The sequence below is a fragment of the Phyllobates terribilis genome, unplaced genomic scaffold (genome assembly GCF_046119375.1).
Source record: "Phyllobates terribilis strain yellow unplaced genomic scaffold, ASM4611937v1 Scaffold_11__3_contigs__length_659146591, whole genome shotgun sequence".
NCBI lineage: Eukaryota > Metazoa > Chordata > Amphibia > Anura > Dendrobatidae > Phyllobates > Phyllobates terribilis.
Genome location: NW_027362771.1, coordinates 475,766,702 through 475,785,444, shown reverse-complemented (window position 1 = coordinate 475,785,444; position 18,743 = coordinate 475,766,702). Strand labels below are relative to the sequence as shown.

At 42.8% G+C, this 18,743-nt stretch overlaps 1 protein-coding gene across 3 annotated transcripts in view; it reads left to right on the top strand.

Annotated features, from left to right (window-relative positions):
* The first annotated feature begins 1,875 nt into the window (after positions 1–1,875).
* PCSK6 (proprotein convertase subtilisin/kexin type 6) overlaps positions 1,876–18,743 on the top strand; it is a 284,703-nt gene continuing 267,835 nt past the window's right edge. For all 3 annotated transcript variants that reach the window (XR_012251328.1, XM_073653390.1, XM_073653391.1), the window contains exon 1: positions 1,876–2,167. Coding sequence is in view for 2 of the 3 variants with exons in the window: in XM_073653390.1 (XP_073509491.1) it covers positions 2,003–2,167 (165 nt within the window). In the remaining variant the exon portion in view is untranslated. The remainder of the gene's footprint in view (positions 2,168–18,743) is intronic.

Genomic DNA, 18,743 nt, shown 5'->3' with positions numbered 1-18,743 from the left:
AGAGCGGCGCTTAAATTTGCCGCCCATCTCGCTCATTGGTCGAGGTGGCCGGCCGCGATTAATCAGCAGAGCGGCGTTTAAATTTGCCGCCCATCTCGCTCATTGGTCGCGGTGGCCGGCCGCGACCAATCAGCAGAGCGGCGTTTAAATTTGCCGCCCATCTCGCTGATTGGTCGCGGTGGCCGGCCGCTACCAATCAGCAGAGCGGCGTTTAAATTTGACGCCCATCTCGCTGATTGGTCGCGGCCGGCCACCGCGACCAATCAGCGTCGTATTAGTGTGGGCCCGGGAGCGGCGCTGCTTGTGCGGCTCCGTATTAGCGAGGACCGGGGAGCGGCGCTGCCTGTGCGGCTCCTTCTGCTGCGAGAAGCCGGGAGATGAGCGGCTGCTCGCAGCAGAAGCATCCCGACCGGCGGCGCCGCTCCCCGGTCCTCCGTTCACACTTGCTGTCGGGAGATCAGCGGGCCAAGCCGCTGATCTTCCGACGTTAGCCGCATGGAGGTCAGCGGCGCCGGTCGGGGTAGTTGTGCTGCTAGCGCCGCTCATCTCCCCGCTTCATCGCCGCTGACCTCCGTCTGGCAGATGAGCTGATAACGGCCGCCATCTTTTTTCAGAAATCCCGCGGCGCTGATTGGCCGCTGCCGGAGCAATGAGCGACGCGGGATTTCCAGGACAGACAGACAGACAGACAGCCGGGATAAGACGATTATATATATATAGATATATTGCAGTCATCATATTATACAGCTCTGTGTACTTACAATTGCTCATTTTGCCTTTCTACCCAGATAATTCTTCTCTTTTCCATTAGGTCTTTGACATCATGTGTTAAACACAGACTAGCTGAATCCTTCTAAGTTCTATGTAGAAACGGGAGGTCAATTTTCCCTGTATGAAGCATGAGTCACTGCAAAAGTCCCTGGGAGGGAGCAGCTGGGTCAGGAGTTGAAGAAGGGGATGACTTATGCATGGACAAGAGACTTCCTGTTTCTACAGAGCAGAGAAAAGAGAAGAATTATCTGGGTAGAAAGGCAGAATGAGCAATTGTAAGCACACAGAGCTTTATAATATGATGACTGCAATATAGGGTAGGATCATGCGAAAAAACTGCAGTAATAATTGACATGCTCTAGTTTTAAAAAAACAAACGCACCACATCTTAAAAAAACACAAGGAAAAAAACACAAGTGTGAATGAGATTATAGAAATATTTTGCTGCAACCGTAAAACGCTATGTTTTTTTCCACAAAAAAAAAATGCTGCAAAGATGTGAACAGCCCCAAGTGTATGTGCACCCAGAGGTTTTTTTTTTAAGGCTTTCTAGAGACGGTCTCTTCAGGGAACGCTCTTTCTTTGGGGAGTTTTTGAGGCGTTTTTCACTTTCTAAAGCTGTTTTGAAGCATTTTTGCCGGTTTCTTCCTGAGGGGCCTAGTCTTCTGATTGGACAGGCCTAGTTTGGAGCGTTTTCCAGCTGGAGACGCAGTGTAGTGACTCACACAAACGACAGGCATTTTACAAAACGCTGAAACTATGACCAACAAGGCGGTTTACAACAGAAATCAAGGTTTACAAATTTAAGCTTCTCTATTCAATTTTTAAGTGGGCCGACTACAAAAAAAACTTGTGAGAAATCTCCCCGGGTCCATGTGCACCTGCGCTCCACCCCACCACTGAGCAGCACAGCGCAGCCTCAGGCGCCTGCCTCACATGTTGGCGCTCACACATACTTTTATGAATGAAGTCACGTTCTCCCGCCGACCTCAGCTCAGCCACAAGTCTCCGCCCACTCACGCTGTCCAGGACCCGCCCTCCATAATAACCACGCCCCCTATTCGCACCGTGTACAGGTCTAGATCCTGATTGGCTGACGAGTTGACAAATAGCAGGCGGCGGAGCGCGGCGTCCAGTAGATGTGCAGAGCCGGAGAGTTACTCTGTGTACGTCCGCTTAGTGCGCCCTGTGAGCGGGCATCGGACCCTGCGACTTCCCGGTAACTCCCAACATGCTCTCCTTCACAGGTCCGCTCTTACTGCTGCTGCTGCTGCCCGGCTGTCTGGCTCTCATTCCACGCAACGTCTACTCCAACCATTGGGCTGTGCAAGTGCCCGGGGGACCCGAGAAAGCGGCTGAACTGGCTACCAAATACGGCTACCTGAACATGGGGCAGGTGGGCATCTTCCCCGGGCAGGAGGGATGGGGGCGGGCTGTACCGCTGCAGACTATCACTGTAACTTTTCCAGCTTTTCCTCTGTATAGTGACTGTTTGTCTATTGCGACAGGTTCGATGTCTCCGCTGTGCGATCTTTGCATACATGTCGCATCGATCTGTGTCGGACAGCCGTGTATGGGGGATGTCAGAGACCTGATACGATCTGCCTCTGATCTGCTTCTTTGTAGGGTTTCTCCTCCTCTTTCCATCACTTTCCAGGACAGTTGTTGGGATTTTCTTTGAAGCGGTCATATGTTTATTAACCCTGTGTGGGGATGATTGTTATATGAGGGGCTTGTGGCCCTGATTTGTGATTCCCTGAAACTGAGTCCTGGTGATGAGTGACTGTCAGTCTCTTCACTTTCTTTAAAGTCGATTATTACTGTTTATTCAGTTTTCATAGGGAAAAGTGTTGTCACAAAGATCTGTGTCATAGGATCCTCAAAAAATGTGTAAAATATTAATATTCTGTAAGAACGGCACAAATTCTAAGTGACTTTTTTTATTCTCCGCTTGTATATGATTGTCAGAATGTGTTCATAGCAGTTGCAAGAAATGATTTCCAATTAATGTGATTCCCACCGCCTTCTGTGACTGAGCTCTGCTGCCTCTTATGTCACATCCAGATACATTTGTTAGATTGATATTTGTAGTAGCAGAGCGTCCGCCGCTGTCCTTTATTGGGACAGTTATTGCACGGTGATGACAGCACAGTCTGGTTGTATATATGACTGCTTAGATTATATGCACACGTCTGGGACTTGCTATAGGATCGGGTCTGACTTTGATTTCTGCTGCTGCTCTTCTATTCATTGACACTTTACTCGGCGCGGGGGCTGATTGGTGTGGGGCTTCTCTGTGTACCCACAAGAATAAGGTGCATGCTGCTTAGGGTCTGTGCTCACATTGCAGTTTTGCCTTTTTTTTTTTCCCCCAGTGCAGATTTGTCACAAGACCTGAACGATTTCGTAGTGCCAGCCAAGTGGATGAGATTTTTGAAGTCCCATGCACACTTTGCTTATTTTTTTTCCTTGCAGATTTAAATCTGCAGCATGTCGCTTCTTTCAGTGGTTTTGCTGGCAGATTTCACCCATACTAGTGAGTGGGGGAAAAATCTGCAACAAAAACGCATGTAAAAAAAAGTGCCTATTTTAAGCATTGTTTTCCTGCCAAGAGATGCAGAAATTTCTGCCACAAATATTTAAGGTGTGCACTTAGTTTTTGTTCCCTGTGCGTGTGAACAAGTCAGTCATTCATGTATTGATTGCAGATTGTGACAGTGTTCGACGCAGATATTTTTGAAATTCTGACTGTGATTGAACCTGTAGACTAGATTTACATGTTAAATAGATAAAAGTTGTGTGTAGGCGCTGGTAGGTGGGCCTGGATATTACCTGCTGCAAGGGATAGACAACCACCACAGGTTGACAGTATTGGAAAAGTCCAATGTTTAAAAGGTAGAAATAGTTAAAATATCCTGCGCTGGTAAGGTTTAGGCCGTATACTTGAAAGGGGAAGGTTGTTGGGGACAAAAATGTGGACAATACGAGAGGATGATAAAATAGTTTTTATTTTAAATAGTAAATCTCACATAAAACTGACGTTAAGTCATAATGAAGGTTAAAAAATGATAAAATATTAGATAGAGATAGCTGGTGGGTCTTTTGGGGTGGAGGCTTTTTGGAGGTTCCTGGTAGTGGTAGTCTCGTGGGTTTCTAGGCCAGTTTTTAGAAGGATAGTAGTCTGGATATTTCCTAGGTGTAAAAAGGAGAAAGAGAAGGGGAAAAAAAAAGGGGGGGGGGGTTTAGTGACCGGATTGTTCTCCGTATACTTAGAGTGGCTGCTCTCACCGGTGTGAGGAGTGATTTACCTGTTGTCGGTCTGGGTAGATTTCCAGGTGTTGATGGCTTGTGCTTGGGCTGGTGATCGTTTGTAGATATTTAGGCAGCGGGATTAGAGAGTGCTACTAATGAAAATAGAGTAATATTAGTTAAGCCAATAACGCTTGGTATAGGGTCTGAATGGCACATATAAGGGGATGCAGTTTATTACCTGTAGAGGAGGGGGGTTCTGTGTAAGTAGCAGGATTGCACTAGATGGTGTCTGCGGTCTTGATTGTTGTCCGGTTCTGGGTGATGGACAGCTGTTAATCGTAGTGCTTGAAGCTACTTGCTACTGTTGGCGGATAGTAGAAGGGTTTTGTTATACCTGTGGTACAGTACAGCGAGTCTGAGTGGCACAGGTGGGAAGATATGCGTATTACCTGTATGAGGTGCTGTATAGGTTCCAAGGTAGCCTGGGCTGGTGACTACGGTTTTAAAGTCAGTTATCTGAGGCTGGGTGATGGACAGTTGTATGCGTATCCAAAAGAGCTTTGAAGGATAAATGTTAATATAGGTATATCTATGGATTCTATTGAGTAGGGGGGGGACCTTTATAGTGCAGGTAAAATGATTAAAATGTTACCTGTTGGGTTAGAGCACTGTAAGTGTGCTTGTTCCTTGGACTCACTGGTAGTATCAGTAGCAGTGGGGAAGCAGTATCTGTGCTCTGTTAAGGTACTGAGGATCTGCTTAAAACTCTTGAGCTTATTCGTGGTGGTAGTTGCAATCAGGGGAGATGGGCAGTCTAGTGTGTGTGCAGCATGTGCACACTGCAGTGCAGTCTTAGATGCTGAATGTCACCGTGGGAGCAGAGCTCAGTACTTACTGTTAGTAGTCTGTCAGGGATGGTTCTGCTAACAGGGACTCGTTGGCATCCCACTGTGCTCCAACCAGCACCACCTTCGTAACGTTGGACGAAGTGGTAGCAAGCCCTACACCAACAAGTCCGTCCAACTTGGAAGAGTGCTTCTCAATACACCTCACCCCGGAAGAATCATCTCAGAGATCCCAGAACAATAGCCCCCTTCAAAATAGGCAAATTACTAATTTAAACCCACCTAACCTCCCAAACCCCCCAAATCACCCAATCCCACCCCTGATGACTATTGAAGTCACACAACCTATAGCCACTCCCACCACTTTAAATAATAGATTTGACATTCTAGAAACTATTAATGAATCTCCATTCAACGAGGAAGACCAACCAGATATGGCCTCCAATAACACCCCCAAGAGACAAAGTCGCGATAGTAACCCCAGACACCCACAAGTACGCAAGAAAACCAGCTCCTCAAATTTTTTTCAGAGGGCACAAAAAACAAACGTAAGAGGGGATGTAGAGGAGGGCAACTCTCCAAAAAGAAAAAGGCAGATACAGAAGAGATAAACCAAAAAACCGACACTATCTTCAATCTTAGTAAACATACCCTAAAACCAAACGAAATCAACCTCCTAACTAAAGGTCTTAAATATGCCCCCTCCACAGGATTCAATAAATTTCAAGCTTTCATTGGAGTCAAACAGTTTATGTGAAAACTAGCACTTAAAAAATACTACCTGAAACATCAGGACCGGGGGCACATAAATGAACCTAGAAACTCACTCACTTTGAAATATGCCCACACCAATTTAAAAACCAAATCCAAATTCCATCCATTAAACGAATACTCATCTGCACTCGAAAGTTTTCAAAACAATGTCATCTCAGATATCCGTAAATTAAGCCACAAAAAATGTAACAAATTCCAATACAACCTTAACGCCTCTGAGAGGAAAGCAATATATATCTTACAGAAAAATCAGAACATAATTATCCGTCCAGCTGATAAAGGAGGTGGTATAGTTATACTGGATCTAGAACAATATCAATCAGAAACAAACAGACTACTAAGTGACACAAGAACATACAATACTATGAGGGAGGACCCCACAGATATGTACCTAAAAGAACTAAAAACACTAACTACCAAAGGACTAGATAAAGGCTTCCTTACGAAACAGGAGTTTGAATACATCACTATCTCCCACCCACGTCTTGCAACATTTTATTATCTACCAAAAATACATAAGTCTCTCTCCCATCCTCCAGGCAGACCTATCATCTCAGGTATCCAATGCCTAACATCAAATCTATCCAGATTTGTGGATAAACACTTACAAGACCTAGTACCCCTTTTGCCGACATATTTAAAAGACAGTCAACATGTACTTCAGCTTCTACAAAAAATCAAATGGCATGACAATTTCATCCTAGGCACCCTGGACATCTCGTCCTTATACACTGTGATTCAGCATAATACGGGCTGCGACGCAGCCACACATTTTCTTTTGAAACAAAACAAACTACCTAAAGAACAAATAATGTTCATCAAGGAATGTATGAAGTTCATACTGACGCATAATTATTTTAAACACGATAAACTTTTCTACACACAACAATGGGGCACAGCAATGGGTACTAGATTTGCCCCAAGCTATGCCAATCTATACGTTGGCAAATGGGAGGAGCTAGCTATCCACCCAGGCGGCACACTCAGACCTAACCTGGTATTTTGGCATAGATTTATTGACGACGTACTTTTTATCTGGTCTGGTGACCAAGAATCCCTAGACTCCTTTATCAGGGAGATCAATTTCAATAACTTTTTCTTGGAATTTACCTCCAACATAAGCCAAAAACAGGTAAACTTCTTAGATCTCAACATATATATCCAAGATCAAAAAATCCATACAAAAACATATATGAAGCCAACGGACTCAAATAGCTTCATCTCTCTGGACAGCTGTCACCTCCCCAGCTGGCTGTTAAACATCCCACGCAGTCAATACTTGAGATTATATAGAAATTGCTCCAACACTGGGGACTTCAACGAAGAAGCCATACAATTAACAAATAAATTTTTAGAAAAAGGTTACAATCCACAATTTTTACAAAAAGTGAAAAATCAGATTCAAACTATACCCAGAGATAACCTCCTCAAGAACAGCACCACAAAAATTAATGCCACTGACCCTACAACACAACCAGATATCCCTATCATAACTCAATACAACTCCAATACATATTTATTAAGAAAAATAATTTCAAAACACTGGCATATCCTTCACGATGACAAAACAATAGGCGACCTTATTCCACCAAAACCAAGATTCATCTATAGGAAAGCAAAAAACCTAGGGAACCTCATCGCACCAACAGTTCGCAATCCTCAAATCATTAATCAACCCACACTCATTAAAGAAACTGTTGGTTTTTATCCCTGTGATAAATGTGCAGCATGCAAGAAGCTGCACACTAAAAAACAAAAAATAATCACGGAAGACAAAACCACCTATAAAATCTCAGACTTCATTACTTGCAACACCGAAGGCGTCATCTACAGCCTCCGATGTCCATGCAACAAACTTTATATAGGTAGAACCAAACGCCCCCTACAAGTGCGCATAAATGAACATCTGCGCAATATTTCCAAAAAATTTGACGGACACCCTCTATCTATACATTACTCCGAAAAACATGGAGGTTCCATTAAGGACACTACCATCACAGGCCTACAGAAGGTCCACAAACAATGGCGCAAAGGGGACTATCTAAAACAAATGTCCAGGGTTGAAAGCAAGTGGATATTCAACCTGGACACATTAAAACCAAAGGGACTCAATTCTGAGATTGAGTTGTTTGCTTTCAATGATGACTAATGCATCCATCCAAACTAAAGCATATTACCAAGTAGACCCTGCCCCCACTAATTAATTATGCACAAGCGCGCATATATAAGTGACCTACTTACAGCAGTAGACCATCCCTGAGGAAGAGAACCGTAGTTCTTGAAACGCGTTGGTCTTTTTGGTCCCTGTAAGCCACCGTACCGGTATGGGTCACATGCGCGCTGTCACGTGCACTTACGTCACGCAGGTCCTACTGCGTTGATACACGACGCATACTCCAGGTCCTTCCCGCCCTCCACAGACCGCCGACGGAGGACACGCAGCGCAAGGGATAACAGCTGGTCATCGGCCGGGACCCTGTCTCACTCCCTGCGCGACCCATCTCTATGCCCCACTACTCTTCTACCCCCCGCTGCCAGTTGTGACTCTGAGAGCACAGTGGGATGCCAACGAGTCCCTGTTAGCAGAACCATCCCTGACAGACTACTAACAGTAAGTACTGAGCTCTGCTCCCACGGTGACATTCAGCATCTAAGACTGCACTGCAGTGTGCACATGCTGCACACACACTAGACTGCCCATCTCCCCTGATTGCAACTACCACCACGAATAAGCTCAAGAGTTTTAAGCAGATCCTCAGTACCTTAACATAGAGCACAGATACTGCTTCCCCACTGCTACTGATACTACCAGTGAGTCCAAGGAACAAGCACACTTACAGTGCTCTAACCCAACAGGTAACATTTTAATCATTTTACCTGCACTATAAAGGTCCCCCCCCCTACTCAATAGAATCCATAGATATACCTATATTAACATTTATCCTTCAAAGCTCTTTTGGATACGCATACAACTGTCCATCACCCAGCCTCAGATAACTGACTTTAAAACCGTAGTCACCAGCCCAGGCTACCTTGGAACCTATACAGCACCTCATACAGGTAATACGCATATCTTCCCACCTGTGCCACTCAGACTCGCTGTACTGTACCACAGGTATAACAAAACCCTTCTACTATCCGCCAACAGTAGCAAGTAGCTTCAAGCACTACGATTAACAGCTGTCCATCACCCAGAACCGGACAACAATCAAGACCGCAGACACCATCTAGTGCAATCCTGCTACTTACACAGAACCCCCCTCCTCTACAGGTAATAAACTGCATCCCCTTATATGTGCCATTCAGACCCTATACCAAGCGTTATTGGCTTAACTAATATTACTCTATTTTCATTAGTAGCACTCTCTAATCCCGCTGCCTAAATATCTACAAACGATCACCAGCCCAAGCACAAGCCATCAACACCTGGAAATCTACCCAGACCGACAACAGGTAAATCACTCCTCACACCGGTGAGAGCAGCCACTCTAAGTATACGGAGAACAATCCGGTCACTAAAACCCCCCCCCCTTTTTTTTTCCCCTTCTCTTTCTCCTTTTTACACCTAGGAAATATCCAGACTACTATCCTTCTAAAAACTGGCCTAGAAACCCACGAGACTACCACTACCAGGAACCTCCAAAAAGCCTCCACCCCAAAAGACCCACCAGCTATCTCTATCTAATATTTTATCATTTTTTAACCTTCATTATGACTTAACGTCAGTTTTATGTGAGATTTACTATTTAAAATAAAAACTATTTTATCATCCTCTCGTATTGTCCACATTTTTGTCCCCAACAACCTTCCCCTTTCAAGTATACGGCCTAAACCTTACCAGCGCAGGATATTTTAACTATTTCTAGATTTACATGTTCTACATTTGCTGCAGATTTTACTCACCTAAAATCTGCATTTTTTTTTTACTGTACCAGCTAAATGGATGAGTTTACTTCAAGGGGTTATTCGGTACTTTGCTTATTGTTTTGCAATGGGGCTAAGATCTTTCAATGGACATCCCCATTGATTTGAACATACAAAGCCCTTATTAAAAAGATTTGTTTACACAGCAGAAATTGATATGCTATCTGCCTGTACTGCCCGGCACCAATGTCTGCTGGCTCAATGCAGACACAAACCGCTACTGCCGGCGATTCTGCTGCTTCATTTGACCTCATGCAGCTCTTCCACTTCTGTCAATGGAACATCAATGCTGATCGATAGTGGGCTCCCCGCAGTTGGTTTGCAGGGAGCTAGCTGTCAATCGGCATGACATCAGCAAAGCAGAGCGGAAAAAAGTTGCTGTCTATGTGATGTCATCTGAAGCCGCAGGAGCAATCTGTTACAGGCACTGGACAGGACAGGCAGGTAGCGCATCAATTTATGCTGTGGAAATTAATCTGTTTGAGGATTTTGTATATTAATTTTAATGGGTTCCCTAAATCTGTGAATCATGAGCCTGGCATTGCTATGTTGCATTTTTTGGGTGTAATCTCGCAACAACAAAAAATGCAAGAATAAATGTGGAAAGCATTTGCAGATTTTTGATCCAGAAATGCTGCCGATTTTCAGTTTAGGAATGTGTGTGCGTAAAATCCACTCCAGATAGTGTGAGACAAGCATTTAAGCAGCTTTATTACAAATCAGTTATTTTGGCAGCCATTGTAATATGGTCTTGGATATCGCAGTATTTGATCCTATGTATGTATTTATATCCAGTCTGATATTTTTGTACGGGGCAGACTTGAATTTTGTGTAAAAAAAAAAAAACTTCACTTCGACACATGTATGGGGATGATTGTGTAGCATGTGCATAGATTTCGGGAAATCCTATATAGATATAGAGAAAAATCAAAGAAATTCCTGCAACAAATTTTCTGCAGGTAAATATATTGGAACATTGAGCATTTAAAGGTGTTGTCCGATACATAAAATGTCCTGTTTTAATAATCTCAAATGGGACGTCGTCAGGAGGATGGCTCTGCTCCTGTGATTAACCCCAATGAAACAGAATGCCATCAGGGGGAGGCGCTGCAATCACTTACCACAGCTTTTTTCAACACCACGCCCTGATGAAGTCCCGAAACAATCTCCGTGACAAAAGCAGAGTGACGTGACCAAACGTAAATATATCTTATATAGGACATGTTAGCTTTTGGAAAATCCCTTTAATCAATTCAGGACCCTAAATAACTTTAACACAATGAATACTCCCCTCCTGCAGCGGAGTCGACTTCATTAAAGTCAATGACCCAGTCGGCCGATACACCTGAATCCTGCTTTTCAGGGCTTTCAGATGGAAGCTCCAATGCAGCCAGTAATGTGTGGCTAAAACATGATGTGAACATGGCCTAACAACTTGCCTTTCAAGCCCCCTCTGGTCCCCTGCTGCCCTTTCCACTTGGTTCCATACTTGTATTGGTTCTCACCACAATAATAATGGTCGGGGGGCTGGGAAGTGTCGGCACAAGTGGTTCCGAAGCTGTGTGGTGGAATGACACATGATGCCCGGCGCCCAATCAGTGCTGGCGTCACTGTCCCCGCCTTCATCAGGATTGAACATGAAAAAGGAAGTTGGAGATCAGCTGCAGCTTGGACTTCCTCTTCAAGTTCAAAATGTACGAAGGCGGGGACAGTGACGCCAACACTGATTGGGCGCCAGGCACCACATGTCATTCCTCCACACCAGAGCCCCGGGACCCCGAGTGCCGACTCCGCTGGAATAGTGCCAGCATCGGAGGTGCGTATAGGTTTTATTGGGGGCAAACATTTAGTTCAAGAAGGGGCTGTTCTAGTAGTGTAATCCCAATGCTGTAATATCTGTATAATCTTTTGCTTTCCCCCCTGCCCAGGAGAAGTGGTATGATCAGACCATGTCCCTGCATGGTCAGACACAGCCATTACACAGTACAGAGCAGGGGCACATTTATAAGATTATCTCAGCACAGGAACATTTTTTTTAAACATCCAATTGTGGTACTTATTATTCCAAGATCTGTTGATTAAAATTGACTATTCATGGGAAAACCCCTTTAAGTGAAGGAAGCTATAACATTTTCTGCAATGTATAGGGTGCATTATGTGTTAAATGTGATGTATATAAACTGCTCAAAAAATTAAAGGGAACACTTAAACAACACAATGTAACTCCAAGTCAATAACACTTCTATGAAATCTACCTGTCCAGTTATGAAGCAGCACTGATTGTGAATCATTTTCTCCTGCTGTTGTGCAAATGGAACAGACATCCTTTTTGGCTGTTGTTTTGGTCACTTTTTCATTTTGCCATTGCTCTCACCCCTAGAGGTACAGTAGCATGAGGCGGTGTCTACAGTACAACCCACAGAAGTTGCTCAGGTAGTGCAGTTCATCCAGGATGGCACATCAGTGCGAGCTGTGGCAAGAAGGGTAGCTGTGTCTGTCAGCATATTGTCCAGAGCATGGAACAGATACCAGGAGATGTGGAGGGAGCCATAGGAGGGCAACAACCCAGCTGCAGGACCGTTACCGCCTCCTTTGTGCAAGGAGGAACAGGAGGAGCATTGCCAGAGCCCTGCAAAATGACCTCCAGCAGGCCACAAATGTGCATGTGTCTGCACAAACTGTTAGAAACCGACTCCATGAGGGTGGTATGAGGGCCTGACGTCCACAGATGGGGGTTGTGCTCACAGCCCAACACCGTGCAGGACGCTTGGCATTTTCCACAGAACACCAGGATTGGCAAAGTCGCCACTGGCGCCCTGTGCTCTTCACAGATGAAAGCAGGTTCACACTGAGCACATGTGACAGTCTGGAGACGCCATGGAGAGCGATCTGCTGCCTGCACCATCCTTCAGCATGACTGGTTTGGCAGTGGGTCCGTAATGGTGTGGGGTGGCATTTCTTTGGAGGGCCGCACAGCCCTCCATGTGCTCGCCAGAGGTAGCCTGACTGCCATTATGTACCCAGAGGAGATCCTCAGACCCCTTGTGAGACCATATGCTGTTGCGGTTGGCCCTGGGTTCCTCCTAATGCAGGACAATGCCAGACCTCATGTGGCTGGAGTGTGTCAGCAGTTCCTGCAAGATGAAGGCATTGAAGCTATGGACTGGCCTGCCCGTTCCCCAGACCTGAATCCGATTGAGCACATCTGGGACATCATGTCTCGCTCCATCCACCAACGTCACGTTGCACCACAGACTGTCCAGGAGTTGGCGGATGCGTTAGTCCAGGTCAGGGAGGAGATGCCACAGGAGACCATCCGCAATCTCATCAGGAGCATGCCCAGGCGTTGTAGGGAGGTCATGCAGGCACGTGGAGGCCACACACAATACTGAGCCTCATTTTGACTTGTTTTAAGGACATTACATAAAAGTTGGTTCAGCCTGTAGTGTGTTTTTCCACTTTAATTTTGGGGGTGACTCCAAATCCAGGCCTCCATTGGTTAATAAATTTGACTTCCATTGATGATTTTTGTGTGATTTTGTTGTCAGCACATTCAACTTTGTGCAGAACAAAGTATTCATTGAGAATATTTCATTCATTCAGATCTAGGATGTGTTATTTGAGTGTTCCCTTTATTTTTTTGAGCAGTGTAGCTTAATATAAATCTTTGGCGTCGGCATACCCAAAGTGTATATTCATATGTGTTTTTTTATGCTGTTTTTGGTAATGATTCCACGTCAAAATCTAAATAAAAAAGAAAACATTAAATCTACTTGCACCAAACTTCCTATTCATTTGAATAGGAAAACACACCTACTGTATAATGCACAAATCGCCTTAGAAAAAGCATCATGTCAATTCTTTGGCGCATTTTCTGTCTGCCAGGGGTATGCTAACAGTAAGTTGTTTGATGTGGAGTTTGAAGCAGATCTACTTCCCTTAGAGTATACAAAAAGTATTTGTAGCATTTTTTTTCTTGTGGATTCAGGAACCAGGTCAGCTTCAAAATCCTTTTCAAATAACTCCTTGTGAACCTAGCCTAAATTGTGGCAAAGCTGCATTTTACTGTAGTGATATTTATTGCAATTATTGATGCAGTTTTTTGCATTGGAATCAGGCAACCACCCTCCACCTCTCCACTTTACTTCAACATCTTGTATTATAACTAAACATGTATGAAAAAACATGAAAAGTTATCTCAAAATCTGCATGTTCTTAAATTGCCCCAAACACCACATTTCTTTTAGTAGTGTGGGCTTTTAAATGTGGGGTTTTTCAGCCAGAAAATTCATTCATATAAAAAACTGCTAGTGAAAATACCCTTAGATTATGTTCATGTTTGGACTTGATACTCTTCAAATTCCTCCTCCCAAAAAGGATTAAAAAAATACCTGGATATTTCTTTCTATAATTTTCTACAAGAAATCCATGTTCTGCTCATAGGAGGAGTTTTTGAGATTTTTATTTTTCTTAAAAATGTTTTGAAAAAACTTTAAAAAAAAAAAATTGAATGCCACTTCCTCAATGTGGATCCTGAAGGAAACCTCCCCAAACTAGGCACTGTCAAAAAGTTGCAAAGAATACTTCAGGGAAATAAAAAAAACTTTTTCAAAACTCTACAAAACCACATCAGGAACCTCTTCTTCAGGAAAAATAAAACTTCTTCAATAACCCACCTGGAAGGAGTGTTTCCTGAAGTGGATTCTGTGTGAAAAACTTGTGGGTTTTGAACTCCTCAAATAACTGTGGGAACATAGTCTTAGAATTTTGATACAATGGTTCTGACTATATCGTAGCACTATCTTGTATGGATTTGCACCCAGATATACGCTGATCTATATTCGGGTTCTCAGGGCCGGCCCGAGAGATTACGGCGCCCTAGGCGAAACTATTTTGTTGCGCCCCTACTATTCTTGGCAGTAGATGAAAACTTGGGATATAAATTTAGGAGCAAAATAAACCACAACAACAATGATTAATTAACTCTCCCCTAACTCTTTAATCTTCTGAGAAGTTGTATAGGACAAATATATACAAAGTAATCAATAACCCAAAACAAAAACGACCATAGGTAATTAAAATTTTTGTTTCCTTGCCTTTTTTTTTCAAAGGATGACACTAAGTCACCGAAATTAATTTGTTTAGCAACTTCAGATTCTATCGAAATTGTTGCCAATCCAACCAACCTCTCTTGCGTCATATTTGCCCTTAAATATGTTTTAATTAGCTTTAGAGAAGCTTCTCTCTCCTGAGGCCACGGACACAGGCAGAGTCAAAAGAATTCTTAGAGCCACCACCAGGTTGGGGACACTTTCTTTCAAGTCAGATTTAAGCAAAAGTTCAAGAACGTCTTTTTGGTGATGAATCTTCTGGAACACGTCTTGACATTGCCTGCAGTTGACCACATAGCTCTATGGCATCGATGTCTTTTACTTCGTTGTGTGTAAGAGACTTTTCCAGAGCTTTACACTTATCCAGAACAAATTTGCTTGGTTTTCCCTTAAGTGAACGGATGTGGTACAAAAATCCAAATTTCAATTCCATTTCTTTCAGCTGAGTGAACCGCTCATCAACTGAATTTATAGCAGTATCTAAGATCGCAAAGTAAAAGTTAATTTTGAAACTCTGTTTCTCATCTCTTATGGGCTAATCTTTCCCTTCATAAGAGAACTGTCTGTTTTTTTTCTTTAAACGTTTTGGCGCAGAACTTGACTCAAAATTAGCTGGTATGCCAAGCTCTTCTGCGATTTCCCTCGCACCAACTAACAGCTTCTCAAACTCTTCATCGCTTCTTAATGATTGCAGATATTTCTTTGTTTTGTCAAGGTGTTGAGAAGCAGCAGCTAAATCGAATTCTTGTGACTGAAGTAACTTGTCAAATTGATTTCATACAAAATGTTGAACCATACTAGAACAGATGTAACAAAAGGAAAGGTTCCAACTTGTTTAGCAAGACCTTGAGCTTCTAGCCGGGAGACATTTCCAGAGCTTCCTGTGAGACTAATATTTTCTGCTATGTCCATTAGGGCATCATGGACTTCGCTCAATTGGTAACGGAGGGGGGCCAGAGCATCAATTCTACTTTCCCACCTTGTTTCGCTTAGAGGTTTTAGAGTCAGAGATGGCAAATGACGCACGAGTACTTCCCAACGCTGAGTTGACGAAGAGAAAAATACGTAGAGATTTTGAACTAACAGGAAAAAGTTGTCGCTCCAAAAAAAACATTTAGCGGCATCATTGACGACTAAGTTTAGAGAATGGGAGCTGCAAGGCACAAAGAATGCACGTGGGTTTATGTCCAAAATTTGTCTTTGTAGTCCAATGTTTTTTCCCTTCATGTTGCTCCCATTGTCGTAGCCTTGCCCTCGTAAGTTGTCCACAGAGAGCGACAGTTCTTCAAATTTGTTCTAAGACAGTGGCTGTCAAACCACCTCCAGTTGTATCAGAAACAGGAATGAATCCCAAGAAGTGCTCTTTAATTTCAACCTTTTTGTCTTCTGATGTGGAAACCAACCGAACAATGATAGTCATTTGTTCAACATGAGACACGTCAGAAGTACAATCCAGCACTACAGAAAAGTTTTTGCAGTTTTGACTTCGTCAAGAATCTTTTCCTGAATACCATTACTTAGCAGTTGAATCATCTCATTCTGTATTGTTTTTCCCAAATAATGTGCATGAATCTTTGTCCCGGATTTTCCGAATGTGCTCACACATGACGGGATCGAACATAGCCAAATACTCCCCAAATTTCAAAAAGTTCCCATTATTAGATGCAAACAATGCATCATTTGATCCACGGAACGCTAAGTTTTGCGTACCTAGTACCCTCACTAGAGCTATCAACCTTTCTAAAATTTGATGCCAGCATTTTTCTTGCTCTTCAATTTTGCGTAAGTGTTCTTCGTCAATGGTCTTGTTCATCTTAAGTCTATTTTCGAGTTCCTTCCATTTTTGAAAGCTAATTATGTGATCTTTGCTTTTTTCGTGGCTGGCTAAAATAGCAGATATGTTTTTCCAGTCATTTACACCATCAGTACCTAAGGGTGAGCGTTTGATGATTCCTAGTTGAAGTGATGAGTCTGGAAACAACGTGCAGCAAAAACAAAAAACTGAATTTTTCTGAATAGAATACGTTAGCCAATTGCGTTCAAGACTTTCATCATTGACAAGACGAAGTTTAAAGTGAACACAAGAAAATTTTCTACGATTAGTGTCCAAAGGAAAATCGAAATCTTTAACTTGTGTGGGGCAGAGTTTTACTACATCTAGGCGTAAGTCATCATTGATTACGGTCCACATAGCGGGATCGTCCGAATAGTCTTTGTGTAGTATTTCTATAGATGTACCAGCCTCCATGTCAGTACTGGTACTTTGATCAGATCTACGACCAGATATTGATGGTTGTAGTTCACTATTTTCAGCATGAGAAACAAATTCTATTTCCACATTCGATATTTCCGAGGCAACAGAAGCCTGTTGTTCCAACGTTTGGAATTCCGCGTCTTCATTTCTATTGCTTAGATATTTTAAAAATGACTTTGATTTTTTAAAGTGATTTCTCCTCAGCTTTTCTTTTACGGTTCTGAAACCCCGAAAGTTTTTTCTTCTTATCAACCATGACTCGTTACAACACACAGCATTTACTTAAAAGTTAACGCGCCGATTAAAATTATCTGAACATTATATAATACGATTTTACTTTTAAGACAAAAACCACAAATTTCTTTAACAATTTCCAATGTTTCCAATATTTTTGAAAATCAAAACAATATACCTACCTCGCAGCGCCTAACACTTTAGAACCTAGGCCAAAAATTTACTAAAAACCTCCTATTTTCTATTTGCATTCATGAAACCTCATGGAACAATGAATCTAATGAATATACAAAATAACAGCAATGGCTCACATGATAAAGCATGCTAACAGTAGAGACATACCTCGAATAATATTATAATCGCGCGTGCCGATAGTATCTACGTTTTTTGCATATCTCCCTTGCCTTAGCTAGCCTGACTGGCAGTCCAGGCAGTCTACGCCAATGCGTCAAAACAGACTCCTCCCACTAGCCGCATCGACCGCTGATGACATCTATCAATATAATCGCCAACTAGTACCTAGTACCTAAAGTCCAAACTACGTATAAATAGGCCATATGGTACACCTACCTTTTAAGTAAACGTATTTTTTTCTCTCGGGCGCCCCCTTAGTGTAGTGTGTGCATTTTTGGTTGTTTGCTTTGCTTTGCCAACATTTGAAAACTTAGGAGTAAAATAAACGCGCGGGATCAAACACCTGTCAGCAGACGATGCAAACGACTCACGTCCGTAGTTTAGAGTCTCCTTTCCGTGCGTAAATTGAAGCTCAACGGTTTTTCTTTTAAATTTATGGTAAAAAAATTTATGTACACTTTTCTTTCCATCCCTAAAACTTTTTGCCTTTTGAAAAGATGTTTTATAATTTTTTCTACTTTTTCTCTGGCGCCCCCTTAGGGTCGGCGCCCTAGGCGGCCGCCTAGTTCGCCTATACGTTCGGGCCGGCCCTGCGGGTTCTGTTTCTCAGTACCCAAGTGAACTTAACAGTTGAAATAGGAGTGGTTTATATACTATTTAACCGATTTACTTTACAGCTATTGCTCTGAATTCACAATTTAAGTCAGATCCCATCTAAAATGGATGCATTTGCTTGTGAGATCTTTTAGGCTTCTGATTGTCAGTTACATCGATAGTTGCTTGTTTTATTTTACACCGCTTGGGCCAACCGCAGGCGATTACTAAAGTTCTGTATAAACTCTGCCTTCCATGAATTTGTAGTATGACGTCCATAGAATTGTGTCTTTAATGGCACAGTATTGGTTAAAAGTTTGGACACGAGGAATTGGCAGGAATACTTCCATAAATTTATGTCAGCCATGGTTGGATAGGATTAATTAGAGTAACACCTATATATACTACTGTAGAGTAAAACTCTTGGTAAACTGTATGGCGGAGTGGAGAGGGAAGAAGGAAAGAAGAAAAGGGGAAGGAAGAGAAGGAAAGGGAGTAGGGGAAGGAAAGAAAAGGCATAAAGTAGGGAAGGAAAGGAAATAGAAAGCATAAAGTAGGGAAGGAAAGGAAAGAGGAGAAAAATAAATAAATTTTAAAAAAAGAGTTCTCCTTGGGATGGTGGGTAAGGAA